This window comes from Capra hircus, chromosome 11 (genome assembly GCF_001704415.2).
Source record: "Capra hircus breed San Clemente chromosome 11, ASM170441v1, whole genome shotgun sequence".
In the NCBI taxonomy this organism is placed as follows: Eukaryota; Metazoa; Chordata; class Mammalia; order Artiodactyla; family Bovidae; genus Capra; species Capra hircus.
This window is the reverse complement of record NC_030818.1, coordinates 37668549-37691844: the sequence shown is the minus strand read 5'-3', so window position 1 is coordinate 37691844 and position 23296 is coordinate 37668549. Positions and strand designations below refer to the sequence as shown.

The following is a 23296-nucleotide window of genomic DNA, read 5'->3' as shown; positions in this document are numbered from 1 at the left end:
TTAGAGAGATCATTTAAATGCAAAACAAAACCCTCATTGTGCTGTTTAAACCCTCATTGTAGCCAAGCTTTTTAGCCTAATGAGTTTTTACTTATTTACAACATATTAGCAACTATTCCTTATAAAGTATGAGTGATTGTTCTATTCATTTCCCTTAGTGTCAGAAAAAAGAAGAATTTATTGAAAGAATTCAAGGTTTAGATTTTGATACGAAAGCAGCAGTTGCCGCACATATTCAAGAGGTAATAATCTGTATAAAATGTTCATGTGTTTTTTATGAAGTTCATCATACATTATATTTGTATATCTCCCCAAATACTTAAAGTCATAACTTAAGCAAGAATAAATAAAAGTCAAATATAGTCAAATACTTAAAGTCATAACTTAAGCAAGAATAAATACAAGTCAACTTAAGCACTCTGCTTTTAGGTCATCCTCTTTTCTTTAGACATAGCTTCTTAAGTGAATCATCTATAATGGCACAGTGCTGACTACAGATGTACTGTTGACTTTATCCATAGGGATATAGGCAGAAAGTGCTATCTGGGGAATGTATATTTCTTTGTTAGACAGCGTAGCATGCATGATATAGTGAATGGAAACAGCATAAAGTGGATCACTGCCTGTAATTCAAATTAAAGTGAGCTAAGGCAATGTATTATATCACTCCAGTGATTTTGTTTTAATGAATGGGCACAGCAGAATTTCTATTGAAGATATTGCTTGAATTATAAATACATTAGTGATTGTATCATCCATGTAAAACCTAAATATAGGACCTAATGTGCAATGTCAAATAATTGAAGTTAATATTTGTTTAGATTTTCTTTTTTTAAGCTGCTATTTCTGCATCTGTCTAGTCTTGGGCTTTTAATCTTGTGTACTTATTAGTTTTTAGAACTACAGTGTGTTAAATTTTACATTTTGATTAGAGAGAACTAAGGAAACGGAAGGGGGAAGAGTTATATTTAAATAATCTCTATTTAAATCACATTGTGTTCCATATGTTTTCTTTTCTGTTAGTTAATGTTCATAGAACTCTGCTTTCTTGTCAGTAATATTGTCAACAGTAAGCATATTAGTACGCAACAAGATGCAGTTTTGTTGGTACTTTCCCTTTACATGTATGTTTCCATTAGCTTTGTGATTTGTATTTTATTTTGAATAAATGTTGAGTGCCACACGTTACTGAATTTGCCACCATTCATGAAAGTGTTATTTTTCTGTTTATTGTGAAAGTTAAAGCAAAATATCAGAATCACAGTGAGAAATGGAAAACAAGAAATAAGTATCTCACTTATATAACTTCTCCATTCTTTTAAAAATCTTTATTAGGAGTCTTTTTCTCCTAAGGAGCTGTGATAGTGTCACCTCAGAATCTGTAAAAACTTTGCTTTTTAAGAATAAAAGTGCAATAATATATATAGTATAGGATTAGAAAAACCTTTTGCTTTTGATTTCAGTTACAATTTATTTAGTCTTATCTAAGGAAATGATCAATTGATTCTATTAAAGCAGTTGTCAGAAATAATAGTATCACCTTTCCTTAGGAATGCCTTGAATTAAATCTTATTTTTTAATTAGAAGATAAAAATAAATTCATTTAAAGATTATATTTAGTGAAAATAATTTTTAGTAGAAGCTTTTTCAGCATTCGTTAATTTCAAATGCTTTTAGACATATTTACTTTTCATATTTTTATTATATGGGATATATAATATTTAACTTAATGTACTAAAATCTATTTTTAAGTATCAGCCATTTAAAAGTTGTTTATTTTGGTTGCTTTCTAAAGGTAACCCATAATCAGGAAAATGTGTTTGATCTACAATGGATGGAAGTGACTGATATGTCTCAGGAGGAAATAGAACCACTCTTGAAAAACATGGTGTTGCATCTAAAAAGGCTTATAGATGAGAGAGATGAACATTCAGAGGTTTGTAAATTTCTTTTAGTATATTATGAAAGTTTCCTTTCCAAAAAACTTCAGAGATTTTTGAGAATTGATAGTCTGTTTCTTAGGGACAGGTAATAAGGTACTATATGTCTTTTGTGTAACATAGGAACCAGGAAGGATGCGTAAGAGCCCCAAAGTGCTAGTAAACATATTGCAATTGGATTTTCTTTTCCCCTTCCTTTTAAAGTGCTCTGACTTTGTTCTGTGTTTTTTTAAAAACTCATCCCTATAGTTCTGGCAAAAAGTACGAAACCAGAGTTCTGGCAAATTATAAAACTAAAAATATCGTTGATGTAAGTGGAAAAACCATTGCTTTTTCAAAGTTTAAGAATTTGATTAAGGTTAATCTTGTAGTTTCATTACCACATTTTGAGACTGTAAAAAATGTGTTAATAAAAGGAGAATAACAGGTGTTCTGAATAAAATGTGCCGCAAAAGGTCTCAAATTTTTGTAGCAGTTTAATGAGGTGTGATTTTTAAAAAAGAATTATTATAAGCTCTTTTTAAGAAAGCACTTTGCTTTTAAAAGGAGTAAAATTGCGCCAGACTTTTTGGTTGGATTCTTTGAGAGCAGTTTATAATTTTTAGAGAAGTCTAGACGTTAGTGCATGTGGTGGTGAGTAATATTTTCTTAATAGCAGACCAAAATACTCTGTCATTCTGGAGACTGTAAAACTTTGATCAGTCGTTCAATTTACATGAGAGAGACAGATTTGAGTTTATTTATGGAGAATTTGATTAGTCTTGGGACTAATGAAAGACTATGTAGGAGAAATTTCTAGAGATGTTTTTGAAATAAAAAGCTTTCTCGTTGCTCTATAAAATATATTCATTTCTGATGGGAATTTTTAGCTTTTCTTATGGCTTTAAAAGAGAATATATAGGAAATAAAGAAATGTTTTTTAAAGCAACAGCTGAATTTTTTAAAAATTTAAGACAGTGAGACCAAAGGAAGAAACGAATGAGTTTCAAAACATCCCTAGTATATATGAAACCTACCCTGAGATACTCAGATCACTTTATTTTCAGTCAGTTTTGAACCATATGCTGTATCTTCTTTTTTATGTTAGTAATCTTTTTACTGTTTTAGTAAAAACAGTTTCAGTAGGCGGTAGTACTCACACTGGGAGTTCAAGTGGGTATCCTAGTACTCAAATCCTCCATTTGTTGGCATGGCCAGAATTGGGCAGCCACAGGCTATCCACGAGGGGTGCTCCCCCTTGTTAGAACAGAGAGCCCTTTTCTCTGTTTTTATTGCTCTTGTGTCATCGTTGTTTCCCTTTGATCTAGAAAGTATAATTTGGTGACATTGTTTTAATTATACGTCTTTTTTTTTTCTTAATGCTGTGAAACAAGAATCTCTTCAGTCATCTCCTTTTGAAAGTGAAAGTAGCTGAGTCATGTCAGACTCTTTGTAACGCTGTGGACTGTAGCCTGCCAGGCTCCTCTGTCCGTGGAATTCTCCAGACCAGAATACTGGAGTGGGTAGTTGTACCCTTCTCCAGGGGATCTTCCCAACCCAGGGTTTGAACCTGGGTCTCCTGCACTGCAGACGGATTCTTTACCATCTGAGCCGCCAGGGAAGCCCAAGAGTACTGGAGTGGGTAGCATGTTCTCCAGCAGGATCTCCCCAGGCCGGGATCTTCTTTTACTAAACTCCAGCAGGATCTTCTCCTTTTACTAAAAACTAAATATTTATTGTCACTGTTTAGGCCAAGCTTTGTATTATAGATTTATTGTGTACTTAATCTTAGTACATCTGCACAATAATCCCATTTTAAGGATGAAGATTCTAAAGTTCAGAGAGGTTAGATGACTTGCCCATTCTAACTCCAACACTTGTGATCCTAACCTTTATAATACCTTTGCCTAAATCTCTGCTCTGATACTTTTCCTTAATGATGATTTCTGTAATTATCATCACCTGAAATTTTTAGCCTTGTTGTATCATATGTTCATTCTTCACCATATATTGATAAATACCTGCTTTTTGTAAGAACTTTTACTAGAGTACGAGAGAGCAACAGACTTCCAAAGAAGAACCAAAGATGATTACAGTCTAATAGGGAAATTATTTTAACAAGTGAGTTAACTGTAATTAAAGTTGTTAAGTGACAAGTACCAAAAAAAAGAGACATGTATCTAAATGTTGTACCATGTGTGTGAATTGGTCACTCAGTCATGTCCGACTCTTTGCGACCCCATGGACTGTGTCCCGCCAGGTTTCTCTGTCCATTGAATTCTCCAGGCAAGAATTCTAGAGTGGGTTGCCATTTCCTTCTCCGAAATGTTGTACTATATGAATTTAAAGAAGAAAGATATTACTTGCAACTGATAGTGGAATACCTAAGATTGGAAGGATCAGAGAAAGCTTTTCAGAAATTAAAAGTATGCCTTAATAACATTTCCTATCAGACTTTTTGAAAATGTTTGGAGTTCTTGAGCTCGAGAAACTACCACTATTAGAGAAAAGGCAAAATGGAAAGTACCTCTGGGTATTCTCTTAATTCTTAATACTAGGTTTCTTTCTTTTTATTTTATGACTTTATTTATTTTAGTTGGAGGCTAATTACTTTACAGTATTGTAGTGGTTTTTGCCATACATTGATATGAATCAGCCATGGGTTTACATGTGTTCCCCATCCTGAACCCCTCTCCCACCTCCCTCCCCATGGTTTCTTTCTTTTTAAAAAATATTTTGCATCCATAGATCTTTTGTGCTCTGTTTGTTTACAACTGGAAATTGTTGTTATACTTTAATTTTACCACCTGCTAATTTCAAATATAATATGTATCTTCAGTACTTTTCTTGAGTTTTCTGTTTTGTGAATAATTCAGTTAAATATTTCTGAACACTTTTTTTATTCACTACTATGCTGGATAACATCAGGGATACAAAGGAAGTATAAGGAAGGTTGTATCTGATTTATTTTAAAAAAGCACATTGTAAATGAAAAATAAGGTGGCATGTAATTAAGTTCTAGTTTGTGTATGAAACAGATATTTAGTAATTACTATATGCAGATACTGATGGTTCACAGGTAAAGAATTTGCCTGCAAATGCTGGAGACATAGGAGACGCAAGTTCAGTCGCTGGGTCAGAAAGATCCCCTGGAGGAGGAAATGGCAACCCACTCCAGTATTCTTGCCTGAAAAATCCCATGAACAGAGGAGCCTAGCGAGCTACAGTCCAAAGAGTCACAAAGAATCAGACATGACTGAGCACAGACACACACACGTATGAGATGTTATAAGGCAATATTAAAGCGACAGTAAGAGACAATATTAATTGAGACAGTAAGAAAATAGGCAAATAAAAGCTGACTCTGTGAAGTTTGAGCTTGGGGTGCTGTGGAAATTAGTAACACTATCCACAGAGACAGTGGAGTTGGGCTGGACATACTAAGTAGATAGACCAGGTGAAGTAGTGTCAGTGAGCAAACCATCCTTCAAAACGTAACATTGAAAGAGAAGTAGAAGGATAATAAAGGGGAAAATGTGATTTTTTTTTCCCTCCCTAGATAGTAGAAACTTGTATGTCTTTGAAGAACAAGGAGAAAAAAGCAATAGGAAGAGAGAAACTGAAAATGTTACAGAAATAAGGGATATGTGCTGGAAATAAGAGATGCATAAAAATGGAGGAATTTATTGCAGGTGGTTCTGTTTCTTTGACAAATTGAAGGAGAGTTCATTTGTTGGAAGTCATGATAGCAGTTGGTAGTTGAGGGCTTGTGTAGAGAAAAGGGAATATATTTACATCTGCCTTTATGGGAAAATTTTGCCAGGAAACCATCAAGATTTTCAGTGAAAGAATTGATGGACATTGGAAAGAGCTTAATTGAAAGTGGATGACAACTTCTGTAGTAGGGCTGTATTTTATTTGTTTAGTTTTTTTAGAGTTCTTTATCACCTTGGAACAGGAATAGAAAAATTGACAGTAGGTAAGGAAAATGACATAGCATTGTAAGTCAGACTTGAATTTGAATTTGTGTTATATTCCTGTGTGACTTTTAAGTTATTTAATCTATATGTGCCTCAGTTTCCTTATATCTAAAATAGATGTAAAGCCTCTATTGCCAATTATAGTATTGGATGGGATCTTGTTGGAAGATTCTCTAGCTAGGAGTTCTATATATATTTGTTTCCTTTTGTTTTTTCCCCGAAGAGTGAACGAACCATAGTCAAAGAATGACATAGTAGTGTTAAATTAGAAAGTAAGAGTGACATTTAACAGCCTAATTGCAGTTTCAGGCCAAATCGGGACTCTAGAGTAGCCAAGAATAATCTGTTTGACTGGGCAGAGGGGGAGAGTTGAGTGATTGGAGGTTCAGGCATAGGAATGGTGATATAGGAGTAATGTTCTAGTAAAGAAGGCTAAGGAACTGTATTTTTGATTTTTAAAACTTGAAATTAGCCTCTTGTGCTACTGCTTACTGTGTTGGACAGAACAGTTACAGACATAATAATTTTGAGTTAATTCTCTACTGTGTCAGCAAATCTTCTATGCTTTTCCAACAGTTGCTATTTGTTCTACAGATTTTACCACAATTTATTAATTTTTCTTAAAACACTGAGAAGGGAAAAAAGTATTGTCTTGTTCTTGTGTTATCTACTAAATAACTCAACCATGTACTGTTGAATGAAACTTTTTGAAAAATGACAGCTAAATATGTTAAAGTTAAGGGACTTACCTGGTGGTGCTGTCTTTAAGTCACCATGCAAGGGGTGTGGGTTTGATCCCTGGTTGGGGAACTAAGATCCCACATGCTGTGTGGCATAATCAAAAAACAAAAAGTTCACCATTAATGATAAAGATAATAAATAAGACATTTTTGACCAATGGATTCTTTCTGATATTGTAGTATAATACTTAGAATTAGTGACTAGTGTTGTGTATTTGGTTCTCTGATATGTAAAATACTAAAAGTGCTTCTGTGATTTCTGTTCCGTTAGACTATTGTGGAACTCTCTGAAGAGCGGGATGGTCTTCATTCTCTACCCCACGCCTCTTCATCTGCACAGTCACCGTGTGGTTCTCCAGGCATGAAGCGAACAGAAAGTCGACAGCATCTGTCAGTGGAGTTGGCAGATGCTAAAGCCAAGATAAGAAGGCTTAGGCAGGAATTGTAAGTTGCTACTTTTCAAGGCTTGTTGAATTTATATGGTTGCAAAGGTGACCTAAATGCAATGTTTTTAGACTTATGAAATTGTGCGGTTCCCAGTTGGTAGGCTGTGTCACAGTTTTCAGTAGTATTTGTCAAAATGAAGACACTATCAAAGTTTTCTTAATGCTAAATCTTATCAACTTAAAGGATGCCCTTTATCCTGTATCTATGTACTTCCTATTCTTCTAGTGTTAGGATGTCCTTTCTTTTATAAAATAATGTTTTTCCTTGGCAAATTAAGGTCTGCTTAATTTTTTTATTTTTTCATTCCATGAAATCCAAAATACTGACAACCACTGATACAGATTGTTAAGTTTAGCTTTTTTAAAATTAATGTTATAAAATGAATTTTTGGTGTACAGTGTTACAGAAAAATAATTTTGTGTATCTTCTGCATGGAGTAATTGAAATGCCTGAGTCACATACTTAAAAATGGTAAATATTCAGATTGGTTAGTGATGATAAAATTAATATTTATTTAACTTTCAAAAATCATTACAGGAAAATCAGTATAAATGTCACATTGGTGAATAACTTGTAAAGACACAACCAGTCTCTGCTGGAGATTTTTTTATATTGCACTTTAAAAAACAAAGGAGTTGTGTGTTATAGGCTTTTTCTTTCCTTTTTTTTCCCCTTTTTTGGGAGGGTTTTGTTTTCTTGAAATTTAGGCTTTGGGGTGTAGATTTTAAATTTAAAACCACCATATAACAATTAAGTTTATTGATTGTTTAAAGCAGTTAGTTTTAAGAAAGTGGCTGAATGTGCAAGGTAGAAAAAATATACAGTCCATAGGAAAATTTGAAAACAAGAAAATACAGCTTTCATTGTGAATGTCTGCTGTATTATGTATCTGTTGAAGTGAATACGCCCAAGATATTCTATAAACAGCTGCACCATGAAAATTAGGGAAGAGATTGCTGTTATTAGTTTGACTGGCAGTTAATGGATAGCCTAAACAGTGAACACTAGTTCGTTCCATATAATTTAGCACAATCTTCTTCAGTCTTTAGATAAAGCATGCAATTAGAACTGCAGTGATGGCTGTGAATTCATTTAACATTTTGCACTATATTAAAATTTGATTTTAAAATAAAATTTACTTGAGCATAGTGTTTGTTAAAATTCCAGACAACTTAAAGAGATTAGTAAAATTTGGTCTCATGTTGACTGGAGAATATAAATGAATATTTTTAATGAATAAATAAATATGCCAGATATAGCAAGCTTTCTCAGTAACTAGCATTACATCAAATACCATCTATATCTTTTGTTGTCCTTTGAAAATGTGTTCCTTCATGGGTTTCTTCTGTTAACATCTGTTTTAAGTGTTTTTGTTGGGATAGATCTTTACTAAAGTGATAGAAGTGTGGAATCATGGTAGATAAAAATAGTTTAGGTTGCCTTATACCTAATGGAGATAAATAATTGTAATAAGAACATGCAGATTGATAGCATACTTGTGGGTGGTACATCATAATATAATTGCTTTTGATTTATTGACATACAGAGTAAAAATGTAATTTGGATGGAAGAAGAAGTAATTCCTTATAAATTTCACTTTTATGCAATACTTAACATTATCAAATGCTTCCTCTAATAATTCTCTTTGTCTTCATGGATCCCATGTTTCCAAAGAGTTTTTCTCTCATGCAAAATATTTTTTTTTAGAAAAAAACAGCTTTATTAAAATATAATTCAAAAAATATATAATATAATTCATATATCAGAAAATTGAACCTTTTAAAGTGTGAGATTCAATGATTTTTAGTTTATTCTTAGAGTTGTGCAATCATCGCATGCCATCTAATATTAAGACATTTTCATTACCCCAGAAAGAAACTGCATACCCATCAACAGTCACTGCATCACCTTTGGCTTCTGCCTCCTCAAAACCACTAATATACTTCCTATTTCTGTAGATTTGTCTATTCTAGACATTTCATATATATAAATGGAATCATACATTATGTGTCCTTTTATTTCTGGCTTCTTTCACTTAACGTAATGTTGTCAAGATTTATCCATGTTGTACCATATAGCAGTACTTCATTCCTTTTGATGGTTGAATAATACTCTCTTTTATGGACATTCTACATTTTGATTACACATTTATGAGTTGATGGACGTTTGGATTGTGTTCTACTTTTTGGCTATTTAAATAATGCTCCTGTGAACATTCATGTGTGTATTTTTGTATAGACATATATTTTCATTTCTCTTAGGTATTTACTGAGTTGTGAAAATTCTTGGTCATATAGTAGCTCTGTGTTTAACCTTTCGAGGAACTGTCAAACTATTTGGCTGTACCATTTTACATCACCACCAGCAAAGTATGAGGCCTCTAGTGTCTCTGCATCTTCAGCAATACCTGTTATTATACACCCTTTTATTACAACCATAGATTTGATTTGCATTTCCATCATGAGTAATAATGTTGAGTCTCTTTTCATGTGCTTATTGGCCATTTGTATATCTTCTTTGGAGAAATGTGTATTCAGTTCCTTTGCCCATTTTTAAGTTGAATTTTGAGATAAACTTTTAATCAGTTCAGTTCAGTCACTCAGTCGTGTCCGACTCTTTGCGACCCCATGGACCACAACATGCCAGGCCTCCCTGTCTGTCATGAAATTACATGAAAACTGGAGGGATATTACAAATCTCTATACCCTACAGTTGAGAGTAAGTGAATTTTATTCACTTTTGACTTGGGGGAAAAAAGGAATGGTTTCAGGAAAAGTTCATAGAGACAGTAACATTTCACCTGATGTTAGGCATTAAGTAAGTTGAAAAGGCTCAGATGGGTAGAAGCAGAAGAAACAGCAGCAATAGAATATGAAGAGGGACATGGGGAAGTGAAGTTGAAATGATGGAGTGGGTAAGTAGAATGTCATGTGTGCAGTGCTGAGAAGTTTGAATATTAAACAGTGGGGGCCAGCTGAAGATTTTTTGTATAGGAGAGTAGTTTAAAAACAGATTTCTGTTTTAATAAAGAGATATCAACCTAGTAGCTGACCTTCAGTGAGTATTCAAATTGGAAAAATAAATTCTGGTGTCATTGTAAAGATAGACTGAAGGACAGTCCAGGCAAGAAGTGGTTTGGGCCTGATCCAGGGTTTTAATGATGAGGTTAAAGAGGAGGTGTTAAGGAAGAAAGTAGTGTCTTCAGTATAATTCCTAGTTTCCTATAAGTAGTGTCTGTCTAGATGGTGATGCCATTCATTCAGACAGGGAACATAAGAGAGAGGAATACTATTAAGGTAAAAGACAAGTTTAGTTTTGACATATTTAGTTTGAGGTGCCTTTGAAATATTTCTGTGGAGATGATCAGTTGGATAATTGACTATCTGGCCCATGATGCAGAGTAGAGATTTCAGATCATTAGTATACTCATGCAGAGTACTATATGCAGCAGCATGTAAGTCGTAATTGAAACCTTTGGAATGGATCAGACTGCCCATGAGCATGAAGGATGTGAAGGATGTAATCTGAAGAATACAAATACTAGAAAGGTGTTTAAGTGGTTGAAGGTAGATGTCACCACTTATTACCCACATTACTGTTTCTTCATATACAAAATAATGGGTAGAGCAAATAATCGAGTGCATGAGCTTTAGAGGCATTCTAAAATGTGAATCCTGGCTCTCAACACTTCCTAACTGGGTGACTGTGGCCGTTACTGAAACTCTAAGACTATTCAGTTTCCTAGACTGTTAAATAGGAATAATATTAGTGCTTACTGTAGGGTTGTTATATGAGGTAAATATGTAAGTAAACAGTGTGTATTACATAAGTGCTCAACAAATGTAAGCTGCAGTCATGAGCTACTGCTTCTTTAGAGCTCTTGTGAGGATTAAGTGCTTGGCAGAGTGTAAAATGCATAGCAGAAGTGTGTGGCACAGATAATGAGAACTTGATAATTGTTAGTCAAAAGATAGGCACAAAACATGAAATCAGCAAAAGAATCAGAGAATTAATATATTGAGAACTAGAAAATCCTAAGAGTATAGAGTCATGGAAACCAAAGGAGAAGCATTTTAAGAAGAGTGGCATGAACTGCATTGTTTCTCAAAGATCTGAAAATAAGGTGTTGGATTTGGCAATAGGTGACTGACTGACTGTGATAAATAGTGTCAGTGGGAAGATGTGAATGGAAGCCTCATCACTGTAGATAGAATGATCAGATGGGTGCAAAAATCACCATCTACAGTGATTTTGGAGCCCCCAAAATAAAGTCTGATACTGTTGCCACTGTTTCCCCATCTATTTCCCATGAAGTGATGGGACCAGATGCCATGATCTTCGTTTTCTGAATATTGAGCTTTAAGCCAACTTTTTCACTCTCCTCTTTCACTTTCATCAAGAGGCTCTTTAGTTCCTCTTCACTTTCTGCCATAAGGGTGGTATCATCTGCATATCTGAGGTTATTGATATTTCTCCTGGCAATCTTGGTTCCAGCTTGTGCTTCTTCTGGTCCAGCGTTTCTCATGATGTACTCTGCATATAAGTTAAATAATCAGGGTAACAATATACAGTACATCAATATACCTTGAGGTACTCCTTTTCCTGTTTGGAACCAGTCTGTTGTTCCATGTCCAGTTCTAACTGTTGCTTCCTGACCTGCATACAGGTTTCTCAAGAGGCAGGTTAGGTGGTCTTGTATTCCCATCTCTTTCAGGATTTTCCACAGTTTGCTGTGATCCACACAGTCAAAGGCTTTGGCATAGTCAATAAAGCAGAAATAGATGTTTTTCTAGAACTCTCTTGCTTTTTCTATGATCCAGAGGATGTTGGCAATTTGATCTCTGGTTCCTCTGCCTTTTCTAAAACCAGCTTGAACATCTGGAAGTTCACAGTTCACGTATTGCTGAAGCCTAGCTTGGACAGTTTTGAGCATTACTTTACTAGCATGTGAGATGAGTGGATTATTATTCCGCCATAAAAAATGAAATTTTGATATGCTGCTGCAACATGGATGAGCCATGGAATGAGCCATAAGATGAGCCATCTCAGCTTGCTAAGTGAGATAAGCCGGATAAAAGGATAAATTTGAATAATTCCACTTAAATGAAATATCTTTTATGGGCAAATTGAGAGAGAAAATAAATTGGAGAGTTATTGCTTAATGAGTATAGAATTTCTGAATAAGGTGATGAAAAAGTTTTGGGAATATGTAGTGGTGATAGTTTAACATTGTAAAATTAATTAGTGCTTCTGAACCATACATTTAAAACTAACCATTTTAAAATGGTTAAAATTTTAACCATTCTCTGAGCACCATTCTCCACCTGAGTGGAGGCCTTAGTTCTGCAGAAAAGCTTAAAGATATTGTTAAATCTATTCCTTGAGGAAGAACTAGAACCCTGCTTTATTGCTGGACTGTTGTTTCTCAGCTGCTGCTCCTCTGTTTCTGCATTCCCTTCCTTCTGTGAGTAGCAGCTGTTTGAATCTGCCCTTTAGATCTCAGGGAATCAGCAGGCTGAATGAGGCCTATTTCCTACAAACAAGAAATGGGGGACAACAAAGATTTGTACCTGGAATGACCTGCCAGAGTCTTGCTCCGTTTCATCTGTAGTATGTCATCTGCAGATAATGACAGTTTTATTCCTCCTTTAAATTTGGATTCCTTTTATTTTCCTTGTCTAATTGCTGTGGCTGGGACTATGTTGAATAAAAGTGGCAAGAGTGGGCATTGTTTTTTGTTTCTGATCTTGATGGAAATGTGTTCAGCTTTTCACTGTTGAGTCTGATGTTAGTTCTGGTTTTGTTGGATATAGAGTTTATTATTCTCTGTGCCCACTTTCTGCAGAGGTTTTTTTTTTTTTTATCATAAATGAGTATTGAGTTTTGTGAAAAGCTTTTTCTGCACCTACTGAGATGCTCATATGGTTTTTATTAATCAGTTTGTTAATGTGGTGTTCAGAAAGATGCATGTACCACAGTGTTCATAGTAGCATTATTTATACTTGCCATGATATGGAAGCAACCTAAGTGTCCACCAACAGATGATTAGATTAAGAAGATGTATATAGAGAAAAAAAAGATGGCGGAGGAATAGGATGGGAAGACCACTTTCTCCCTCACAAATTCCTCAAAAGAACATTTCAACGCCGAGCAAACTCCACAAAACAACTTCTGTAGGCTGGCAGAGGACCTCAGGCAACCAGAAAAGCAGACCATTGTCTTCAAAAACAGATTTTTAATCTTTGCTCTTAGGTTTTTGTTGTCAATTTTGTACGTTTAAAAACCCAAACTTCACTACCCAAGTTTACCTAAGAGCGAGATTACTGGCTTGACCACTCTCTCCTCCTTTGGACTCTCCTTTTTGTCCACCAGGTGGCCTCTGTCTCTTTTCTCCCCCATCTCTTCTCTATCCAACTCTGAATCTCTGTGTGTTCCAGACGGTGGAGAACACCTAAGGAACTGGTTACTGGCAGGATTTGTCTCTCTCCTTCTCATTCCTCTCTCTTATCCTCCTGGTCACCTCTGTCTACTTCCTCCCTCTCCTCTTCCCCGTATAACTCCGTAAATACCTCGGAGCGGTCCAGACTATAGAGCGCACATAAGGAAGTGACTACTGGCTAGCTTGCTCTCTCCTCTTTTGATCTCACCGCATCTCATTCCAGTTACCTCTAACTAACCCCTCCATCTTCTCTTCTCCTTGTAACTCAGTGAACCTCTCTGAGTGTCCCTCAATGTGGAGAAACTTTTCATCTTTAACCTAGATGTTTTATCATTGGTGCTGTATAGATGGAGAAGTCTAGAGACTACTGTAAAAATAAAACTGGAAACCAGAAGCAGGAGGCGTAAATCCAAAGCCTGAAAACATTAGAGAACTCTTGAATTCAGGGAACATTAAGCAATAGGAGCTCATCAAATGCCTTCATACCTACACCGAAACCAAGCTCCACCCAAGGGCCAACAAGTTCCAAAACAAGACATACCACTCAAATTCTCCAGCAACACAGGAACACTCCCCTGAGCTTCAATATACAGGCAGCTCAAAATTATTCCAAAACCTTTGATGTCTCATAACCCATTACTGGTCACTCCACTGCACTCCAGAGAGAAGAAACCCAGCTCCACCCACCAGAACTCCAACACAAGCCTCCCTAACCAGGAAACCTTGACAAGCCACTGATAGAACCCCACCCACAGTGAGGAAGCTCCATAATAAAGAGAACTCCACAAATTACCAGAATATAAAAAGGCCACCCCAAACGCAGCAATATAACCAAGATGAAGAGACAGAGGAATACTCAGCAGGTAAAGGAACAGGAGAGTTGCCCACCAAACCAAAGAAAAGAGGAAGAAGTAGGGAATCTACCGGAGAAGGAATTCCGAATATTGATAGTGAAAATGATCCAAAATCTTGAAATCAAAATGGAATTACAGATAAATAGCCTAGAGACAAGGATTGAGGAGATGCAAGAAAGGTTTAACAAGGACCTAGAAGAAATAAAAAAGAGTCAAAATATAATGAATAACGCAATAAATGAGATCAGAAACACTCTGGAGGCAACAAATAGTAGAATAACGGAGGCAGAAGATAGGATTAGTGAAATAGAAGATAGAATGATAGAAATAAATGAATCAGAGAGGAAACAAGAAAAACGAATTAAAAGAAAGGAGGACAATCTCAGAGACCTCCAGGACAATATGAAACGCTCCAACATTCGAATTATAGGAGTCCCAGAAGAAGAAGACAGAAAGAAAGATCATGAGAAAATCCTTGAGGAGATAATAGTTGAAAACTTCCCTAAAATGGGGAAGGAAATAATCACCCAAGTCCAAGAAACACAGAAAGTTCCAAATAGGATAAACCCAAGGTGAAACACCCCAAGACACATATTAATCAAATTAACAAAGATCAAACACAAAGAACAAATATTAAAAGCAGCAAGGGAAAAACAACAACACACAAGGGGATTCCCATAAGGATAACAGCTGATCTTTCAATAGAAACTCATCAGGCCAGGAGGGAAGGGCAAAACATACTTAAAGTGATGAAAGAAAATAACCTACAGCCCAGGTTACTGTACCCAGCAAGGATCTCATTCAAATACGAAGGAGAAATCAAAAGCTTTACAGACAAGCAAAAGCTGAGAGAATTCAGCACCACCAAACCAGCTCTCCAACAATTGCTAAAGGATATTCTCTAGACAGGAAACACAAAAAGGGTGTATAAACCCGAACCCAAAACAATAAAGTAAATGGTAACGGGAGCATACTTATCAATAATTACCTTAAACGTAAATGGGTTGAACGCCCCAACCAAAAGGCAAAGACTGGCCGAATGGATACAAAAACAAGACCCCTCTATATGCTGCTTACAAGAGACCCACCTCAAAACAAGGGACACATACAGACTGAAAGTGAAGGGCTGGAAAAAGATATACCACGCAAATAGAGACCAAAAGAAAGCAGGAGTGGCAATACTCATATCCGATAAAATAGACTTTAAAACAAAGGCTGTGAAAAGAGACAAAGAAGGCCACTACATAATGATCAAAGGATCAGTCCAAGAAGAAGATATAACAATTATAAATATATATGCCCCCAATATAGGAGCACTGCAATATGTAAGACAAATGCTAACAAGTATGAAAGGGGAAATCAACAATAACACAATAATAGTGGGAGACTTTTAATACCCCACTCACACCTATGGACAGATCAACTAAACAGAAAATTAACAAAGAAACGCAAACTTTAAATAATACATTAGATCAGTTAGACCTAATTGATATCTATAGGACATTTCACCCCAAAACAATGAATTTCACCTTTTTTTCAAGTGCTCATGGAACCTTCTCCAGGACAGATCACATCCTGGGCCATAAATCTAAACTTGATAAATTCAAAAAAATCGAAATCATTCCAAGCATCTTTTCTGACCATAATGCATTAAGATTAGATCTCAATTACAGGAGAAAAACTATTAAAAATTCCAACATATGGAGGTTGAACAACACACTTCTGAATAACCAACAAATAGCAGAAGAAATCAAAAAAGAAATCAAAATATGCATAGAAACTAATGAAAATGAAAACACAACAACCCAAAACCTGTGGGACACTATAAAAGCAGTGCTAAGAGGAAAGTTCATAGCAATACAGGCATACCTCAAGAAACAAGAAAAAAGTCAAATAAATAACCTAACTCTACAACTAAAGCAACTAGAAAAGGAAGAATTGGAGAACCCCAGAGTTAGTAGAAGGAAAGAAATCTTAAAAATTAGGGCAGAAATAAATGCAAAAGAAACAAAAGAGACCATAGCAAAAATCAACAAAGCCAAAAGCTGGTTCTTTGAAAGGATAAATAAAATTGACAGACCATTAGCCAGACTCATCAAGAAGCAAAGAGAGAAAAATCAAATCAATAAAATTAGAAATGAAAATGGAGAGATCACAACAGGCAACACAGAAATACAAAGGATCATAAGAGACTACTATCAGCAGTTGTATGCCAATAAAATGGACAACGTGGAAGAAATGGACAAATTCTTAGAAAAGTACAATTTTCCAAAACTGAACCAAGAAGAAATAGAAAATCTTAACAGACCCATCACAAGCACGGAAATTGAAACTGTAATCAGAAATCTTCCAGCAAACAAAAGCCCAGGTCCAGACGGCTTCACAGCTGAATTCTACCAAAAATTTCGAGAAGAGCTAACGCCTATCCTCCTCAAACTCTTCCAGAAAATTGCAGAGGAAGGTAAACTTCCAAACTCATTCTATGAGGCCACCATCACCCTAATACCAAAACCTGACAAAGATGTCACAAAAAAAGAAAACTACAGGCCAATATCACTGATGAACATAGATGCAAAAATCCTCAACAAAATTCTAGCAGTCAGAATCCAACAACACATTAAAAAGATCATACACCATGACCAAGTGGGCTTTATCTCAGGGATGCAAGGATTCTTCAATATCCGCAAATCAATCAATGTAATTCACCACATTAACAAATTGAAAAATAAAAACCATATGATTATCTCAATAGATGCAGAGAAGGCCTTTGACAAAATTCAACATCCATTTATGATAAAAACTCTCCAGAAAGCAGGAATAGAAGGAACATACCTCAACATAATAAAAGCTATATATGACAAACCCACAGCAAACATTATCCTCAATGGTGAAAAATTGAAAGCATTTCCCCTGAAGTCAGGAACAAGACAAGGGTGTCCACTTTCACCGCTACTATTCAACATAGTTCCCGAAGTTTTGGCCACAGCAATCAGAGCAGAAAAAGAAATAAAAGGAATCCAAATTGGAAAAGAAGAAGTAAAACTCTCACTGTTTGCAGATGACATGATCCTCTACATGGAAAACCATAAAGACTCCACCAGAAAATTACTAGAGCTAATCAATGAATATAGTAAAGTTGCAGGATATAAAATCAACACACAGAAATCCCTTGCATTCCTATACACTAATAATGAGAAAGTAGAAAAAGAAATTAAGGAAACAATTCCATTCACCATTGCAACGAAAAGAATAAAATACCTAGGAATATATCTACCTAAAGAAACTAAAGACCTATATATAGAAAACTATAAAACACTGATGAAAGAAATCAAAGAGGACACAAATAGATGGAGAAATATACCATGTTCATGGATCGGAAGAATCAATATAGTGAAAATGAGTATACTACCCAAAGCAATTTACAAATTCAATGCAATCCCTATCAAGCTACCAGCCATATTTTTCACAGAACTAGAACAAATAATTTCAAGATTTGTATGGAAATACAAAAAACCTCGAATAGCCAAAGCAATCTTGAGAAATAAGAATGGAACTGGAGGAATCAACTTGCCTGACTTCAGGCTCTACTACAAAGCCACAGTCATCAAAACAGTATGGTACTGGCACAAAGACAGACATATAGATCAATGGAACAAAATAGAAAGCCCAGAGATAAATCCACACACGTATGGACACCTTATCTTTGACAAAGGAGGCAAGAATATACAATGGAGTAAAGACAATCTCTTTAACAAGTGGTGCTGGGAAAACTGGTCAACCACTTGTAAAAGAATGAAACTAGATCACTTTCCAACACCACACACAAAAATAAACTCAAAATGGATTAAAGATCTAAATGTAAGACCAGAATCTATAAAATTCCTAGAGGAGAACATAGGCAAAACACTCTCAGACATAAATCACAGCAGGATCCTCTATGATCCACCTCCCAGAATTCTGGAAATAAAAGCAAAAATAAACAAATGGGATCTAATTAAAATTAAAAGCTTCTGCACAACAAAGGAAAATATAAGCAAGGTGAAAAGACAGCCTTCTGAATGGGAGAAAATAATAGCAAATGAAACAACTGACAAACAACTAATCTCAAAAATATACAAGCAACTTATGCAGCTCAATTCCAGAAAAATAAACGACCCAATCCAAAAATGGGCCAAAGAATTAAATAGATATTTCTCCAAAGAAGACATACGGATGGCTAACAAACACATGAAAAGATGCTCAACATCACTCATTATTAAAGAAATGCAAATCAAAACCACAATGAGGTACCACTTCACACCAGTCAGAATGTCTGCGATTCAAAAATCTGCAAGCAATAGATGCTGGAGAGGGTGTGGAGAAAAGGGAACCCTCCTACACTGTTGGTGGGAATGCAAACTAGTACAGCCACTATGGAAAACAGTGTGGAGATTCCTTAAAAAATTGCAAATAGAACTACCTTATGACCCAGCAATCCCACTGCTGGGCATACACACTGAGGAAACCAGAATTGAAAGAGACACATGTACCCCAATGTTCATTGCAGCACTGTTTATAACAGCCAGGACGTGGAAACAACCTAGATGTCCATCAGCAGATGAATGGATAAGAAAGCAGTGGTACATATACACAATGGAGTATTACTCAGCTGTTAAAAAGAATTCATTTGAATCAGTTCTGATGAGGTGGATGAAACTGGAGCCGATTATACAGAGTGAAGTAAGCCAGAAAGAAAAACACCAATACAGTATACTAACACATATATATGGAATTTAGAAAGATGGCAATTATGACCCTGTATGCAAGACAGGAAAAAAGACACAGATGTGTATAATGGACTTTTGGACTCAGAGGGAGAGGGAGAGGGTGGGATGATTTGGGAGAATGGCAGTCTAACATGTATAGTATCATGTAAGAATTGAATCGCCAGTCTATGTCTGACGCAGGATACAGCATGCTTGGGGCTGGTGCATGGGGATGACCCAGAGAGATGTTGTGGGGAGGGAGGTGGGAGGGGGGTTCATGTTTGGGAACACATGTAAGAATTAAAGTTTTTAAAATTAAGATAATTAAAAATTTTAAAAAAAGATATATAGAAAAAAATATATATACAGAGAGAAAATGGTATGCTACTCAGTCATAAAAAGGATAAAATTTGCTATTTTAAAAACATGGGACTTCCCTGGTGGTCCAGGTGCTAAGAATCTACCTTGAAATCTAGGGGACACAGGTTTGATCCCTGGTCGGGGAACTAAGGTCCCACATGCCATAGAGCAGCTAAGCCTGTGCACTGCAGCTACTTAGCCCCTGCACTCCAGAGCCCTCAGGGCGCAACTAGAGAGCCTGCATGTTGGGATGAAGATCTCTCGTGCAGCATCTAAGACTCAACACAGCCAAATAAATAAAACAACATTGATGGACTTGGAGGGTATTATCCTAAGTAAAATAAATCAGACAAAGACAAATGCTGTATGATGCCAATTATATGTGGAATCAAAAAAATAAAACTAGTGAATGTAACAAGAAAAACAGATTTTTAGATACAGGAAGCAGGTAATTACTGGTGGGAGGAGGGAGTGGGGAGGGGCAATATAGAGGCAGAGGATTAAAGGTACAAACTTATGTATAAAATAAGCTACAAGGATATATTATACAATGCAGGGAATATAGCTAATATTTTATGAAGTATAACTTTTAAAAATTGTGAAGCACAATAACCTGTAGTTTATATAACATTGTGTATCAGCTATACTTCAGTAAAAATTTTCTCTGGTGAAAAAACTAAAATAAGCACATATGAGATGTCAAAAGCAGATTGTTCTACATAATGAACATTTATTTTTTATTATTTAAGAACAGAAGGTTGACAGAGACAATGAGTGGAGACTTATTTTGAGGAGCTTGGCTCTAAAGGAGAGAGAGAAAATGGGAGTTAGAACACAGTGTAAAAAGGAAAAAGTGTAGTAGGAGAAATACAAAAGTGTCCAGACTTCAGGGTAGAAACTAAGAGAGAGTCAAAGATTTTACATATCTGTGTGGCACTGTATTATTTTCTTTAGGTCATTGTAAATATTGAAAATAGTTTGGAGACCCTTAAAGTCTCAGACCCAGCTAGTATTGCCTTGCTTAAGAACTCTTCCAGCTAATTTGTCTGTGACTATACAGAGAGGGCGAGAGAGTAAGGAGATGGGAATCAAGAAATGACAGAAGAGATGAAGAAAAAAAAGCTACATTATGAACTATGAGGACATTAGTCATTGAGGGTATTAGCATTTGGAGAACTTTAAGGGTGAGTCTGATGACATTCAACCATATAAATTCCTAATGCCAATTTCTTTGTCTTTTTCCCCAGCTTGAGGTCATGACCAATATTATGTTAAGTTAGATATTTAATAATGATAGTATTTTGTATTAGTTCAGATGATCATAGTTTTCAAAGCACAAAGTTTTTTATTTAATAAATATTTTTTGCATTTAAGGGAGGAAAAGACTGAACAATTGTTGGACTGTAAACAAGAACTAGAGCAAATGGAAATAGAGCTAAAAAGGCTGCAGCAAGAGGTTTGTACCTGGAACTTTCATTATATAATATAAATTGGAAATTGAGTTTTTTCGTTATAATTTACAGCATTTGCCTTACTGCTTACCGAGATTTAATGAAATGTAATGACTTTTTCAGTGTTTCTGTCTTCAGAAATGCCAGAGTGAAAACTAGAAATCAAAACTGGAAAGAACTTTGGAGTTTTCTTTTTTCTCTATCAGTGTGCTATTCAAACCTTGCTGAGCTTTCAGGGAACCTCTTAGGACTAGGACAGTTCCAGGTTTTCCTTTTTTATTTATTGGCATCTGTGGACTTGACAGCTGGAATACCTCTATTGCTAAACTGTGCTGCTTATGTATATTTCCCTAAGTCTCTGCTCTCTTACGGTGCTTTATGTTAACTTCCATAGAATAGAATACATTTTAATTTTTCTCTTTTTCTACCATGTAGATCCTGTACTTTTTAAAATGTGTTTATTTTTTCTGAAGCTTTGTGTTTTTTCATCATGAACTAAAACTATTTAAGAATTTGCTTCTTTTAATTACTCTGTAATGTTTTGTTTTCATTTGAAGGTAGTGCAAGAGGTCTTCTTTAAGCCATAAATGATAAAGATTGGGATAAGGCTGGAAAATTCTTTCTTGTCCTTACTTCCCCCAAGCTGCCATTTTAAATTCCAGGGTTACTTCAGTTGTGGGATCATAAACCTGTGACCTTTCTAGGTGAATGAATCTAGGAATCATAACCTTTAGTTTTAGATATGCTGTGACTGCTGTTCCACTGCTTGGTAGCAGGGTTTTTTTGTGTTCCATCTAAAACAGTGATTCTCAATCTGTTTTTGTCTCAAGACCCTTCTTTACTCTTAAAAATTAATGAGGATTATTTAATGTGAATTCCCTTTACTGGAATTAACTATATTTGAAATTTAAACTAGTAATTGAAAAATATTTATTAATTCATTTGAAAATAATACTCAGCCCATTCCATGTTAACATAAAAATTATATGGTAACTAACTAACCATTATTTTCCAAAACAACAGAAAAATTAGAAGAATAGTAATCTTTTATATTTTTGCAAATCTCTTTATTTAATGCCTTCCTTAATTGAAGACTACTAGATTCTCATATCTGTTTCTGCATTCAGTCTGTTAAGTTAATAACATACCATCTATGTAGCCTCTGGAAAGTTCCACTGTACCCTTATGAGAGAATGAGAGTGAAAACAGCAAGTACTGTCTTAGTATCATTATGAAAATAGTTTTGATCTGATGAACTCCCCAGAAGGCTTTCAGAGACCCTCAGATGTCTCTGGATCATGCTTCAATTACTGTTATTCAAAGGATTGCAGGAGGACTTTTTAAAGTTTGAATTTTAATATTTATTTCAAATGATGTAGAGATGTATACTAATCATATGCAAGTAATCATTCATGTGGAGGTATTTAAAAACTCAGCAGGATTTTGGTAACATATCTGGATGGAAACATTTCTTTAAAGTAACTAATGATCAACTTTTGTAGTAGTTTGCCTCGTCTGTATTTTTACTATCTTGTATTTTGAAGTTAGCTTTTAACCTTAAATTCATTGCAAACAGTTATGTGAAGAGATTTACTTATTTTAAAATGTCCTGAATATTTTTTACAATCTTAGTAGTGAACATTATATATAAAAACTTGTATGTATGCGTGTGTTTTTATATTTGTATAGAAGTGTATATTTTAAAAAGACTTCTTACTCTTGGTTTAAAAAAAAAGACTTTATATATCGCATTAAAAAATAACTTAAGGTATAATATTTATACCAGAAAATTCACACTTTTAGCAGTCTGTCTCCTTAACCACTCGGCTTCCTCGTCCCACAAAAATTCATACTTTTAAAGTACAGAAGTACTTGGGGTTTTTTTGTAAATTCATCGGATTGCACAACCTGAGCATTATCAATTTGAAAATAGAGAATAATATTTTAAATATTAGTATGTGTTTATATTTAGAACATGAATTTGCTTTCGGATGCTCGTTCTGCAAGAATGTATCGAGATGAATTAGATGCACTTCGGGAGAAGGCCGTCAGAGTTGATAAGCTTGAAAGTGAAGTCAGCAGATATAAAGAGAGACTACATGATATTGAATTTTATAAGGCAAGAGTTGAGGTATGTTGCATAAGTTAAACAATTCACAATTTTTTTCTTTAAAAGTTACGATTTTTCAAAATGCATTTAAAATGCATTTTAGTAAATGTAAAGAACTCTTGAAAACATTGAGCAAACTCATTGAGCAAACTCATGTTTGCTCAATACCATCAGATGCTTATTTTATGATAGATCAGCATATTGTTTAGACTTGTAAAAAGGAATTTTTGGACGCTATTCATTGGAGGTTT

At 35.1% G+C, this 23296-nt stretch overlaps 1 protein-coding gene across 6 annotated transcripts in view; it reads left to right on the top strand.

Moving 5' to 3' along the window:
• Positions 1 to 23296, top strand: part of CCDC88A (coiled-coil domain containing 88A) — a 125433-nt gene that overhangs the window by 43361 nt on the left and 58776 nt on the right. For all 6 annotated transcript variants that reach the window (XM_005686619.3, XM_005686617.3, XM_013967661.2 and 3 more), the window contains exons 6-10: positions 159 to 242; positions 1796 to 1936; positions 6911 to 7083; positions 20859 to 20940; positions 22908 to 23066. In XM_005686619.3, coding sequence (XP_005686676.2) covers positions 159 to 242; positions 1796 to 1936; positions 6911 to 7083; positions 20859 to 20940; positions 22908 to 23066 — 639 coding nt within the window. The remainder of the gene's footprint in view (positions 1 to 158; positions 243 to 1795; positions 1937 to 6910; positions 7084 to 20858; positions 20941 to 22907; positions 23067 to 23296) is intronic.